General features: G+C 53.6%; 1 protein-coding gene across 1 annotated transcript; it reads right to left on the reverse strand.

The window, feature by feature from the left end:
* Positions 1-3,826: 3,826 nt before the first annotated feature.
* Positions 3,827-7,112, reverse strand: Aqp6 (aquaporin 6). Its single transcript, XM_085831391.1, has 4 exons — positions 6,618-7,112; positions 5,747-5,905; positions 5,489-5,569; positions 3,827-4,837 (listed from the first exon to the last, which is right to left on the reverse strand). Exons 1-4 carry the CDS (start codon positions 7,008-7,010, stop codon positions 4,640-4,642), a joined length of 831 nt encoding a protein of 276 aa, XP_085687517.1. The 5' UTR covers positions 7,011-7,112; the 3' UTR covers positions 3,827-4,639.
* Positions 7,113-12,399: the final 5,287 nt, after the last annotated feature.

Raw genomic sequence — 12,399 nt, forward strand, 5'->3', positions numbered from 1 at the left:
AGAGCAAGACCCTGTCTCAGGCAAACTTTCTGACCATCCTGTCCCCGTTTCCTGAGTGCTAGGATTACAGGCACATGCCACCACACCACGTTTATGTGGTGCTGGAGGTCAGACCTAGGGCTTGGCCCATACTGGGCAAGCACTCAGCAGGCAGAGCTAGACGCCAGCCCTATCTTTTTCTTCAGCCTTGGCAGAAGAATCCCTTAAGGCAAAGTGATTTTCTTGGAAAGTAAATCTCTGGTTTGGTCCCCATTTCCCTTAGCCCTGGGGATTAAAGAGTCTGGCCCCTCTCTGGCCTCTTCCACCTTGCACAATATGGTCCCAGATGAGGCCTGTCCTCTTTATACCTGAGGCTATCAGCTGAAGACCGGCAGTGGGGGCAGAGTGGGGGTGGGGCGGCAAGGGGCTTCCCGCCAGCCAATCGGAAGTAAATGCCTGGGCTCTGTGGCTTGTGTCATCTGCTCCCGCTAAGACAATCATCAACATAAAAGGCTAATTGTATTAATCACCCAGGCACCCATCCTGAGTCCCCCTCCCCCGCGAGAGAATTATGAATTGCCACTGCAGATGGCCCCACTGATTGAAAGCAGTACTCAGCAGGAAGAAGGACCAGATCAGATTACACACCATTAATTAAAAACTTCCCCTGACAAATGAGAGACAGGAGGCACACACACTGAGAGCCTGCCTGGTGGGTCTCTGTCCTCCCCAGACCCTTTGTCCCCAACCAGCCTCAGGGAGTGTGGTGGTGAAGCCTACTTCTCCAGCTGGAGCCCCTGAGATCAGGAGCACCGAAGGCCAGCTCTCCCCTTGTCTAAACAGATGGCCTGCTGTCCTAGGAAAGTCTCCAGGGAAGGAGAGGCTAACCTTTGCTTTCTTGCTCTGTCCAACCTCCAACGCTCTCCGGCTTTAACCTGATTCCCAGTTCCTCATTTCTCCGGAAGCCTTCCCCTCCTCTGATCCGTTCCTACAGAGGGTGCTAAAGGACTATCAGTGAAAAATGGTCCCCAGACGTCCCTCAAACCACCCCTTGCTCTTTTGGGTCCCTTTGAGGGGATCTCTGTGACCACCATGGCCAGTAGAGTATCTATGGAAGGCAGGGGGGTGGTTTGGTTAAACGCGGCTAAGCAGCTGGTGTTGGGTCAAACTTTGGAGTCTGACCAGGAGTAGCAGCCATTATCTAGGCACAGCGCCATTTGGTGAAAATTTTCCTGGTGATAATAATTCAATCCTGTGTGCACCGCAGTAAAGCTTAGGAGACAACTACATTGGAATTCGCTGTAAAGTACATGTGACATGTTCCATAAAGAGGGATTCAAACAAGTTCATGAGAAGGATCTAGGGGTGATCCGGTGTGGTCTCAGCCACTGCACGGATGATGCAAAGGTCACCCAGTCACCAGGTAGCTAGCCACTTCCACACTGGGCAGATAACAGGTTATGCATCGTATTTTGTTTGTTTGTTTGTTGTTTGATTCCAGGTTTTTCTGTGTAGCCCTGGCTGTCCTGGAACTCCCTCTGTAGACCAAGCTGGCTTCTAACTCAGAGATGCACCTGCCTCTGCCTCTGAGTGCTGGGATTAAAGGCTGTTGCCACCACCACCTGGCTGCATCCCTCCCCTTGAAGGAACAAACCTGTGTGTTTTAACACTCTTGGTCCCCAGTGCTTGTCTGTGAGCACAGGACCTCCGAGCCTCCCACACCCAAATTGAGGATTGCCAACGCTGCTCCAGAGAGGTGGGCAGAGACTCAAACCGTGGCTGCCGCCCTCTTCCCAGCCCTACATGGAAGCAAAGACTTCTCAGCTGCTGTCATTTTGGCTCATTTGGAGCTGCAAGATCTGAATTTTCCTCTTCTTGATCAGTTCCTGCCTCTTCTCCCTCCGCAGCTGCCCAGCCTCAGTCACTCATTCATCAAACTTGTATTGAGCACCCAGTGTGTGCTTGGCTTTGGGGCCACAGAGATAATTTGTCAAGAGGCTTAAAAGCCTACCGAAGGAGCTGCCTGCTACAACACTCTAGCCCCTGCCTCTTCCTTCCATGGCTGCAGCTTGTCCGAGACCCCATGGAGATCTGTTTTAGAAATTTCTAATCAGAGGAGCGAGGGACACCTTAGGGGTCTATGCGATGGAGTCAAGTGACCTTTGGCAAGTCAATCATGTCTTCTGTTCACTCATACACAGATGAACACACAGACACACACACATACACACAGAAAGACACACAGAGATGCATACACACAGACACACACAGAGAGAGACACACACATACAGACACAGAAAAACACACAGACACACACACAGATACACACATACATACAGATAGACAGACACACAAACACACAAACACACACACACACACGCCAGCTGTCCCTGCTTATAAAAGGGCACAAGAAGCAAGACACCCTGGGGCTTTTTTTGAGATGGTGAAGATGAATAGGAGGACTCAGTTTGGAGAGACGTGGATAGCCCTTGGCACCAATGATATCACAGAATGCAGAACATAGATGCTGGGCCACGGCCACCGGCCACTGCCGTAGTCACAGGTTGTGGTCCATCAACCTGCCCTTGAAAGACTGACTCTGGCAGCCCCTCCCTCCCTCATCCTGGACCATTGAAAGATGCAGAAAAGGACTTTAGCACTTGTCTTTTTTTTTTTTTTTTTTTTTTAATGGATTTGGCTGCTGCATCTCAGGGTACCATGGTGATGGGTGCCATAGAGATGAGAACTGACTTGAATTGGCTTATCTCTTCATTCCAGGGTCCCTCCCCTAATCCCACCCCCACAATGCTCCCAGGTCAGTAGACCTCAGAGAGAAGGAGGCAGGGCTCTGGGTAAACTGACCAGTGGAAGGTAGCTGTCTAGTTTTCTGCTCTCTCTCTCTCTCTCTCTCTCTCTCTCTCTCTCTCTCTCTCTCACCCCTTCCCTCCTCCCACACTCAAGCATCCCCCTTCCCCTCCCCCTTCCCTCCCATTACCAACAGCAATTGTATCCAAACCCAATAATTACAGTAACTGCAACAACAATCATCATTTATTGGAGTGTTCTACCAGCATTTAATTCTCCAAAGCATTCTCATCGTTGCCACAGCACCCCGGAGGGAGGGAGAAGTGTGCCCATTCTACTGTGGATAAGCTGAAATCCGGAGAGGATACCTCACCACCCCACGACCTCCTTTGATTAGCCGAGTAGATGTGCAGTGACCTTCAGTGTGTAGCAAAAACAACTCAACTCCCAGGGTCTTTTAGAGGCACTAAGCCTGTAGTCTCCACTTTCTGGGCCATTCTATGGCCTCACTATTTAACAGGGACCAAGGTGTTGAAAATCAGACTTTAGAGGCTTCTGGCCCAGGGTATAGACCAAGTGTGCCATGGGGTGGGGTGGGAATGTGGGCTTCCTTCCTCTGTGTCACCTTGTCCCAGGTAGAGGCCTTCCTGAGCATTTGGGGACAGAGAGACCTTTTGGAAGAGCGACCTTTGTCCTCAGGAAACCCCAAACCACACCTAGGACAAAGAACTCTTTCAAGAAGCTCAGGCAATCCCTAAAACTGGTATTGCCCCCATCTTAGTGGGAAAGTTTGGGGGTTCTGAAGCTCCCTCATCAGAGTCCAAGCAGAATGGATATTTGGGACCCAATTCCCCTTTCTCCAAGACAGGGATCCAGAGGCCCAGAATGCCCACTGGGGTCCTGCTGTGTGGTTTCTGCCTCCCTGTGATCTTGCCGTTAAGAAACAGAAAAGGGTCAGGAAACTAGAACCTTGACCATGGGAGCAGGAAGAAGGCACGTGGGAGGGGCTGAGAGGGCGAGGGAGAGGGGGCTGGGGGCACTGGGGTAGATTTAGGAGACTAGGGAGAGGGGACCAGGGGTACTGGGGTAGTCTGGGGAGACTAGGGAAAGGGGACTGGGGTAGATTGAGGGAACTAGGGGGAGGGGACTGGGGTAGACTGGAGGACTAGGGAGAGGGGACTGGGGGGACTGGGGTAGACTGGAGAACTAGGGAGGGGGACTGGGGGGAACTGGGGTACACTGGAGGACTAGGTGGGGGGAACTGGGGTAGACTGGGGGACTAGGCAGAGGGCTGGACAGGGGAGACTGGGGAGGCTGGGGGAAGAGGGCAACAGAAAACACATAACATGAAAGCAACATTACAACAGAAGTGGAGGGCCTTGGGAGGTGAGGACTAGCAGGAAGTGGCCAGGAGGTACTGGGAGGGGAGCCAGGGAGGGGATCAGCAAAGTCCAAGCATGAATGAAAATGACCGGACAGCCTCCTCACACAGAGAAGTCAAACACTGAAAGAAAGAAGAAAACAGGGAAGGCAAGTTGGAAAATTAACTGGATGGATTTACCTCCAGATTTGTTCTGTCTATGAATGCAGAAGCTAGTCGTAGTGGTATACCTAAGTCCCAGCTATTTCACAGGCCAAGCGGATGGGGGTGGAGGGGTTGGGAGGCATACTGAATGGAAGGTCAGCCTGCACAATGTATGTCAAGAGAGGAAAAGTGGAAAGGAAATAACTGTTAGGTTAGGGACAAAGATTGGTTCCTAGTGTTAGAACAGGAGGCTAAATCTCCTGATCACCCACACACCAGGGCCACCTCAAACCCAAGGCCTGCCCTGGAGGCCCAAGGGGCCAGAGGCTGTCACACGCTCACTTCTGTGTCCTCAGAGTTTGTCTGAGATTCTTTCTTCTGGGGCTCCAGGTCTACTACTTTCTCCACCTTTGTGGTGCCCACAAGGATGGCCAGTCGCTGGGCTACAGTCTTGGTGTCAGGGAACAAGATAAAGTTGTAGATCAGCGAAGCCAGGACAGCCCCTGTGAGCGGTCCTACCCAGAAGATCTGAGGACAGAAACATAGCTGTGAGCACAAGGTAGTTTCAGAAACCTGCCTGCTTCCCTAGCACCGAGTGGCGTCCCCAGCTCCAGCCCCAGAGATTCACCAAACGCCTACAAGGCATGGGCCCAAGGGTGAGGGGACCTTGCCTTTCCCTGGAGTAGGGCCTTGGAGGATGCGACCAAAGCTAAAACTGGGCTCAAGTCTCCTCACCCACTCCTGCGTCTTCCTCTCACCTCTCCTGTTTTAGCTCTGACTATTGCTGTTTCTGTCTGTGCTTCTGTGTGGTCTATTTCTGTTTGTCTTTTCTTTATTCAAGTTTGAAATTTGGTCCAGCTGGAGAAGGCGAAGAAGGAAACGGCCGGAACAGGAAACCTGGGCCAAGGCTGCAGTTTCTGCCCTGGCCCATTTTGTGTGAGTCCCTGGATACTGCAGGATATTGGAGCTGAAAGTCAATGCAAGCCGGGACACTCACCTTGGCTTTTTGAATGTAGGGAAAGCTGCACTCCTGGGTGGTTTAAATAGCCTGGGAGGGCAGGAGCTGGTTTATTCAACTCTATATGGATTTCCTAATAGCAAAACCTGCTATCTCTATTCCTTCTGCCTAACACCACCACCACCACACACACCCTCAAGGTTACCAGTGGAGGACCTCACCCAATGGACTGCGAACTTCCCAACAATGACGGCAGGGCCGAAGGAGCGAGCTGGGTTCATGGAACAGCCAGTGAAGTAGATCTGGTAGGGCATAGAATGAGGGTTTGAGGCAGCCTGGAGGGCATTCCTTCAGCCACAAGACAGGCTTAGGGAGAACATTTCCTGGCCTTTTAGGGTCCTGTAGCCTTTAGGGCCTTAGGGTTCTCCAGGGAGAGTTCTCGTATGTGCACATGCATGGTGTCTGCCTTTGTCCCTTACCCCGATGAGGTGGCCCAGTGCCACAGAGGTCCCAATCATGGCAGCTGGGGATGCCAAGGTCTGCCGGCCATCCATGGAAGCAAAGACACAGAGCACCAGCTGCAGCGTCAGAACCAGCTCCACAGCCACCGCCTGGCCAGTTGATGTGCTGTTGTGGATCTTAGCAGAGAGGATTACACTGGAGTGGACTTGGGGCTCTGAGCACAGGACAGTGAGACTCCCTAGTCCTTCCTACTCTCCTCAGCTGAGGCCTGTTGCAGGAACCTAAGGAGGTCTGTGGGGTCTGTGCAGCTGGCTCGCATTACATCCGGATGCCTGCTCCCCGTGCAAGTGCCTGACACGTCTCCCACTCTCCCACACTGAGTGAGGCCCATGGTTCAACGGTGCCTCAGAAGTTAAGGAGTGAGGAAGAAGCTTGAGGGAAGAATGGAGGGGCTGCGGGTAGAGGTGGAAGCAGATGGAGCAAAGATGATAAGAGGCGTGAAGCAGGCCTCGGAAACAGAGAAATCAGCAGGACACAGAGAGAGAAAGTACAAGGCCAGTTAGGTAGGGCTCTCCCTCTCCCTCTCCCTCTCCCTCTCCCTCTCCCAAGCCCAGCTCGGCTCTGCTCTGACAGCTCTTAGCTGCCAGGTCCTTCTGATTCCCCCCACCCCTTCATATTGTCTCTGGGTCCCATCTGTTTATCACACCATGTTGCCGTTTCTGTCTGGCCTAGGTGAATGCTTAAATGAGAGAGGAACCCGGGGGCCTGCTCAGAATAGCTATGGGTGCACAGCTACATTGTTTCCTCCTGTCTGGCCTCCCACCGTGACTATCTGACTCCCTCAGGTGCCCTATCATCTGCCACATGACTGGGCCTCTTTGCACCTACCACGTTGACCCCCAGGGTCTCTCGAACACCTCCTGGAGTTACCCCGTAAAGAAGAGCAGCCCCAGCTGTGGCCCCAGCCAGCTGCGCAGCGATATAGGCCATAGCCCGAGGCAGAGAGATATGGGATCCCACGAGGTAGGCCAGGGTCACAGCAGGGTTGGCGTGGGCCCCACTGGTCTTCCAGGAGATCTGCACGGCTGTGGCTGTGGCCAGATTGAAGGTGATGGCAATCTGGAGCACAGAGGGAAGCGCCACAGGCCAGGGCAGAACAGAGCCCACACCAAAGAAAACGTACAGCCCCGTGGCCAGGAACTCAGCAAAAAGCGCCTTGCTAATGGCGGTCCAAAGCCCGCCAACCAGAAGGTAAGCCTTGCTACACAGCCCTGGCTCCATGTCTTGTCACCTGCTTGCCTTCAGGTCTGCTGCCTCTTCTCCTCTCTGTTCCCTCAGGTCTCTTGAACCCTCCCCAGCTCTCCTGGCCTCCCCAGCCCAGCTAAGGTGCCCCCAGCACACTGCTGGCCTTAGAAGCAAGCTGCTCAGATTCATGGGGAGCCAGCTGATGGCATTGTGCGTGTCTGGGGGTGGGAGGTTCAGAGTGCTCACGTGTCTGCTGCAGCTTGGGGCTCACCTGACAGGAGGGGGCCAGGCCAGTAAGGAGGAACACTGAGCACTGAGCTGGAACCTCCCGGGACTGGCTGCCAAAAGAAGAAGTCTAGCCTGGGAGCTGGGGACTTGGGGAGTGGAAGTCAGATCCCTAATGTCAGCTTAGAGACCAGCAAGATCATGGAGAGACCCACATCCAAGGCCTGCTGCAGGGGCGCCTGTGTGCTAATTGCCTAGTCTCTTCTTCTTAAATGGTGGGGTGTATTCTGTGCCCCATAAGCCCAGGTATGAAATTAAGTTCTTTCCACCATTCCCCCGTAAAACATGGCATCCAGGTCTCGGGCACGGGCAATCGACGTGATTGAGGATGTGGTCCTGGTGGTGTGGAAAGGAGCTGGGGTTCATCACACGGATGCTCAAACCATGATAGCTGCCGCATGTGGCCCGAACAGTTCTGCTGTCCTCCAGTGGGGATCCCCTGTGCTTTTCCCCTCACTTCCTGCCTCTCTGCCTCCCCTCGGGACCTTGTTCTCAGAGTCCCCACCCCCGTGATTTATTACATCAGATGGGTTATCTACTTATATTCCTAAAGTGTCACCGTGCCTCTCCCCCAGTAGCATCAGATTTCTCAAACAGAGTCTGTCCCCAAATGCCACCCTCCCTGTCTCCCACACTTCTCTACAGCACAGTTGGTGGCACCCAAGAAGTGTCCTTGACCCCCTTTCCAGAGGAAGGCATCGAACTCTGCTAGTTTTGAATCCTGCGTGGTCCCGGCTGGGCTCTCCTCCTCACCGTGCAGCCTTTAGCTGGTCCGCCCTCACTTTGCCCTCCTCAGTCCTCCACACTGCGGTCTGAATGATGTTTTGTTTTGTTTTGTTTTGTTTTAAAGCAGTGCTCAGCCAGCTGCTGTCCTGCTGCAGTCTCTGCCACCCTCTTTGGAGGTCTGAGCCAGAATGACAAGGTCCTGTGGGACCCCACTCCCCCTGCCTCCCTCATCCTTCTTCCTTTGTCCCTTGGCATCCTGGGATGAACATCCTGCCATCTCCACCCCCACCCCTCCTTCATGGAGAGCCTTCTGTACTCCTCGCCTGAACCTCCTAACCCATCCTGGAGGACAGCTTCCAGAGCCACCTGCTCTGTCCTAAGGACATCTCTGCGTGTCGCCGCCATACCTCAAGCCTTTCCATGTACAAGTCAGCACACTCCTACCACGGTGTTACTATGTCTCTCAAACAAGGTGATCAGCCCTCAGGGGGAGGAATCACATTTTGTTCTATATATAGTGTCCTGCACAGAGATTGCCTACGAGAGAGGCCCAGTAATGAGAGCAGGTGACTGTGTGGTTGGTTTCATTCCCACCCACTGTTTCTACGGCTGCCCTCCTGCCCCCTCGTAGGACCGAACCCTCTGACATCTTCAAGGGAAAGCTCCAATTCTGGACCACGGGCTCTACTGTACCCTCCCCATCGCAGTCACAGTCAGACCCCTCCCTCTCCCACTCTGTCCTGGATTTCCCTTGCTCTCCTCAGAGGAACCCTTGGTTTCTTACTGGGCACAGCACGCTCTTGCCAGTGCCCTACTGCCCCTCCCCTTCCCCTCCGCTGCCCATTCTCATTCTCGTCCACACCTCTCTGCCCGGACTGTGTTGCCAGGCCCAGCTGGTGGGACTGGAGGCCGCACAGGCTCAGCTGTAACGGGAGGCCTCTGTAGTCTCATCTGCGACTGTCATTCCCGCCTCCCACAGCCCCTTACTGATGTAACACTGGATGATCAGGATTGGTGGAGACCTCAGCTTAGAGTCAGTTCCAGGCTCATTTATGCTGGACAATAAATACACCCTTGACCCCTAGGCTCACCCTGCTGGGGACAGGCACGCACCAGGCCTACCCCCGCCTCAGGAGACCAAGCTCTGCTGGGTAATCTTCCCACAGTTCTCCAGGCCCTAGATCCTTCTCTTCCTTTTTTTGTTTATTTGCTTGTTCTTTTTGGTTCAATTTTTGTTTTTGTTTGTTTGGCTTTTTTTTTGAGACAGGGTTTCTCTGTGTAGCCCTGGCTGTCCTGGAACTCACTCTGTAGACCAGGCTGGCCTTGAACTCAGAGATCCGCCTGCCTCTGCCTCCCGAGTGCTGGGACTAATGATTGTGCCGCCACCATCCGGCCATTCTCTCCCATTCTTTTTTTTTTTTTTAAATTATTTTATTTTATTTTTTAAAAGATTTTATTTATTTTTATGTATGTGGGTACACGGTCGCTGTCTTCAGACACACACCGGAAGAGGGCACCAGATTCCATTACAGATGGTTGTGAGCCACCATGTGGATGCTGGGAATTGAACTCAGGACCTCTGGAAGAGCAGTCAGTGCTCTTAACCGCTGAGCCATCTCTCCAGCCCCCTTTCCCATTCTTAAAAACTATTACTATTATTTACATTTTCATCCTATTGTGTGTCTATGAGTATGTGCACATCTAATTTCAGAGGTCATTTCAGGAGTCAGTTCTTTCCTTCTACCGTGTGGGTCCTAGGGGTTGAACCCAGGTCGTCTGTCTGTCAGGCTTGGCGCAGGTGTCTCTCTCCCTGAGCCATCCCTCTGCCTGTCTCCCCCATCCTTCAGACTTCCACACTCTGCCCAAACTCCTTGCTCCCTCTGAGTTCCCCTTATCCTACTCCGAAAGCCAAGCCTTCTCCCATCTGACAGCTCAACCGTGGCCCATACCCTACCCAGCTGCCCATGGTGCTAAACAGAGGTGGCCTTTCTCTTATGTCATAGATCCTTCCAAAATGCCACACTGGTCACGTGACCCCACTGCCCACCAAAGCTTCAGGGGCTCCCCATTACCTCAGGTTCAAGTCTGAACGTCTATGTCCAACCTGCCAGGAGACACTACTTCCTCCTGCCCCCCATCTCTACCCTGACCTCTTTACTACAGAGGGCCAAACACTCATAATGTCTCTAAATGAGCTTCTGAGTCTCCTCCACACAGGAGGGGGCATTTCCAGTTCTCCCGTGAAGCCTTGTGCTCCTTCCCAGCAGAATCAGAGAGCTACATAGAGAAAGCAGGCTTGAGCCGCAGATGAGGGCGTCCGAGGGGCCTGCTTCTCTGCCTTCTCCTGGGTTGAGCCCAGTAAAAGGAAAGGTGTTTACCACAGCCCCCTAGCCTGGCTTGGGGCATGTTCCAACAGCATGGTTCCTGTGTGGAAAGCTTTGGGTAAGACAAACTGGAGCTTGTGTACTGCGCCCCTCACCTACTGCTTGGCCTCCGTGATCTCAGCACCCTTGCTGGTAAAACAGGTATTGTTCTGTGCCCATGTGTTGGGAGAAGCAGCTGCAGACACCTGGTAAGTGCCTTTAGTCAGAACCGCTATCAGGTTCACATCCAGGGCACAGCAGTGAAGATGAGCGGGAAGGGGAAGGGTCTTGACCTCTGTGGCAGGTCAGGGCCAAGTGCTCCCTGCAGCCTTGCTCTGGTTTCTGAGGCAAAAGGCTCCTAGTGCAGAAATGGCTTCTTTCAAGACCACATAGGACACAGCCTCCTTGGATCCTGCTTAGCCTGGGACAAGGTCTTTTACCCCCTAAGGGCCCGCAGTCATTGTCCAGTTCCTGTTTTTCCAGCCCCAACCAGCATTTTCCTGGACCCAGACGGTCCTGACTCTAGTGCCAAGCTTAGAGCTCAGAAGCCTTTTGTCCCAGCCCCACACCTGGCTGCCTGCTGCTCCTTCTGGATGTCCCCTCCGATGGATGAAGCCTTCTCAGCCCTAGGGAGGTGAGGCCAGCAAGAGAGAACAAAGGGAAGCAAGGAGCTCAGAGTTACCCCCCCCTGACTCTCACCAAACACTGGTAGGCTGCAAGGTCAGGTTGGATAGATGCTCTCATTGACCAGGGAGGGGGCTGAGCTGAGATCAGACCCTCCCCCAAATCCTTTCTCCAGCCCAACCATCTAACCAGTTCCCTTCTGCCCACCACTGCCCACGTTTAGTTCTCACCCTCTTCCATCTATCCCAGCGCCTTGTCTGTCCAGCCCTGATGGAAACTGGCAGCTTCGGAGGGAGGCATAGATTGCGGAGGAGGGACAGCCTTCAAATGGAGAATGTGAGTTCTTCCTACACTCCATCTTCAGGCGGAGAAGTGTCTCAGAGAGCTGGCAGAGCATGTGTGACTGGGTATGGCTTCACACAGGTGTGCTGGAGAACACATGTGGCCTGGCTCTTTGAGAGTGAGTGGTGGCCAAAGGGGCTGGGGCGGGGGTGGAGGTGGGGGTGGGGCGCCGCTAGGACTGTGCCTCTACACAACTGGAATGACCATGCCCTTGCTGAGAGAAGAGGAACACATAGGGAAGATATAACCTCCCTAAGCACATCTGACAGCCAGTGCCACGGCTTGGAGCCCCAGAGGCATTCGGGATTAGTATGTGTGCTGGCATGGGTCTTTGTCTGTCCATGAACCATTACATGCGGGTGCGCAGTGCCCCCTGCTGGCCAAACAGCCCAATCACTGCAACCTACCAGCCCTAAGTTGTATCCTCACCCAACAGCAAGGAAAATGTCACCTGCAGGAAGCTGCAGACCTGTAGGTAACTCCCTCTGGCTAGATGCCCCAACCCTGCTGAGGCTCCCTGTGCACCCTGTCACACACCCCTTGGGGGTCCATTAGAGTTGGGTATGCAAATCAGAGCTGTCTGAAAGGTGGAGTGAGGCTTTGTTCTCTTCTGAGCCTTCTCCTGGGTAGTGAGGTGAGTGGGCTAGTGAGAGGCTGCTCCCTGGTGGCCTCGGGAACCTAAGCCCGAGACACCCTTGTGATCTTGAACAGCCCCATCTTTGCCTGGCCAGAGCCCAGAAAAAGCTTCGAGTATGGATTTGGTGGACGAGTCTGCCCCCTGCTGGCGGGAACTGGCGCTTGCAGCCAGCAGGGCAAGTTCCTTCTCCACCCCCATCTCGTTGCTTGATTTTCCAAAGAAGCCAATGGGGCAGGTAGGCTTGGATCTAGCGTTCCTCTGCCTTTCCACCCCGGGATGTTTTGAAGGAGGGCTGAGTGGTTCAGCCTCCCAGCCTGGGTCTGCAGTTTCTTCCCACTCTTGTTCCCTCCCACTCTTCTGAGGCAAAGCTGAGGAGCGAGGGAGAGGATTTGCCGAGGAGCAGCGGACTCAGGCAGTGTCTGGAGAGCAGACCTGCTCATCCATCTCT

The sequence above is a fragment of the Mus caroli genome, unplaced genomic scaffold (assembly GCF_978045245.1).
Source record: "Mus caroli unplaced genomic scaffold, Mus_caroli_1 scaffold_16, whole genome shotgun sequence".
Classification (NCBI taxonomy): domain Eukaryota; kingdom Metazoa; phylum Chordata; class Mammalia; order Rodentia; family Muridae; genus Mus; species Mus caroli.

What these genes read in the sequence shown, in the direction of transcription:
- Aqp6 (XM_085831391.1), bottom strand. Translation starts at nt 7,010, where the DNA reads ATGGAGCCAGGGCTGTGTAGCAAGGCTTACCTTCTGGTTGGCGGGCTT. An exon ending in AGACCCTGGGGGTCAACGTG is followed by an intron (nt 5,906 to 6,617) that starts GTAGGTGCAAAG and finishes CTCTCTGCTAAG; the next exon opens with ATCCACAACAGCACATCAAC. An exon ending in CACTGGGCCACCTCATCGGG is followed by an intron (nt 5,570 to 5,746) that starts GTAAGGGACAAA and finishes ATGCCCTACCAG; the next exon opens with ATCTACTTCACTGGCTGTTC.